At 37.9% G+C, this 1,302-nt stretch overlaps 1 protein-coding gene across 1 annotated transcript; it reads left to right on the top strand.

The window, feature by feature from the left end:
* Window positions 1-58: 58 nt before the first annotated feature.
* Window positions 59-641, top strand: LOC108357136 (uncharacterized). The gene has a single exon (XM_017608231.1). The coding sequence runs from the start codon at window positions 77-79 to the stop codon at window positions 614-616; it is 540 nt and encodes a 179-aa protein (XP_017463720.1). The 5' UTR covers window positions 59-76; the 3' UTR covers window positions 617-641.
* The last annotated feature ends 661 nt before the right edge of the window (window positions 642-1,302 follow it).

Genomic DNA, 1,302 nt, shown 5'->3' with positions numbered 1-1,302 from the left:
AAAAAAGAATTGAACTTAATACTTGTGGAAATTTACGCTCGTAACTCTAGCTGGAAAAACGAAGCAAATTTCCTACATGTTGAAAATACCAATTGAAGCGGTGATGAAATTGATGATGGGCGACAATATATTCGACGTAGAGAGTAACATTTATCGACAAGTAATACCGGAGCTAGAGCAGCTGTACAGGGATGCTGGCGTTGAAGTGACGTTCTCGCCGCAGTACTTTGAGCTGCAAACGCCATCCGAATTCGGTGTTATACTCATGGAAGACCTGCGGCAGCGTGGCTTTAAGAACGCCAATCGCTTGGAAGGTTTCGATATGGAGCACACTAAGTGCGCATTGAAAAAATTGGCGCAATGGCATGCCACTTCAGCAGTGCGCGTCGAAACTAAGGGTAAATATCCAAAAATTGTCAGCAGCGGCATTTTCACAGAAGAATTTCTGGCGGCGATGAAACCTATGCACTTAGCGTCCATAAAGTTGTTCAATGAGTGTGTGCGAACATATGACGGACATGAGGCGTACATAGGCAGCATGGTAAGTATGCAAGTACATACATATGTATGTATGTATGTGGGTTTGAGAACGAAATTGCAGTATTCGCGAAAATAAGCTTTTTCATTAGAAAGCTTCTTATCTATTTATTCCCATTAGCTCATCTATTTACTTATGTACATATGTAGGTGTGTTTATTTACAGTGGCGGATAGAGACTTCTGGTTGGGGGGGGGAGACGGGGGGCGACTGGGTCAACTTGTCAAATAAGGTTAAATTAACTACACAAAGAAAAAAGTAACTTGATTTTTTCAAACAGCGTCATTTTCGGGGTTTCCCCGAATGATCGTAATTTACGGCTCATTCGTAATTCATAAACAAATCTTGCTGAAGTCAAATAATTTTTCCATGCAAAATTTGCCAGTAAATGCGAAATTCGAAAAAATCGAACACTTTCAAAATTTTAAATTTTTAAATCAGATTTTTAGAAAAGTTTTGGGCATGCATTCCACTAATTCTTTGATATAAAGATAAGATTATTTTAGAACATAACGAGGGCGTATAGTCAATTTTGCAATTTTCACAAGATTTAGCTTCCGATATTAAAATCCACCTAAGAATTAAGTAAGTAAGTAATAAAACCTGTCAAAGTTCAGATTTATCAACTTTGATAAAATTCTCTATAAACATATTATTTCTCAAGCTACATAACCGATCCATCAGTTGGCAGGATTTTTGACTACCTCAAATAGAACATAGACTTTTGACGTAGAATACGTCTTACCTTAAGGTATGGGGGCTATG

The sequence above is a fragment of the Rhagoletis zephyria genome, unplaced genomic scaffold (genome assembly GCF_001687245.7).
Source record: "Rhagoletis zephyria isolate East Lansing unplaced genomic scaffold, Rhagoletis_zephyria_1.1 Rzeph_scaffold_71095, whole genome shotgun sequence".
NCBI classification, from domain to species: domain Eukaryota; kingdom Metazoa; phylum Arthropoda; class Insecta; order Diptera; family Tephritidae; genus Rhagoletis; species Rhagoletis zephyria.
Note: the sequence above shows the minus strand (reverse complement) of the source record. Positions and strands in the feature narration are given on the sequence as shown.

Coding starts and splice junctions, on each gene's coding strand:
- LOC108357136 (XM_017608231.1), top strand. CDS start 77: ATGTTGAAAATACCAATTGAAGCGGTGATGAAATTGATGATGGGCGAC.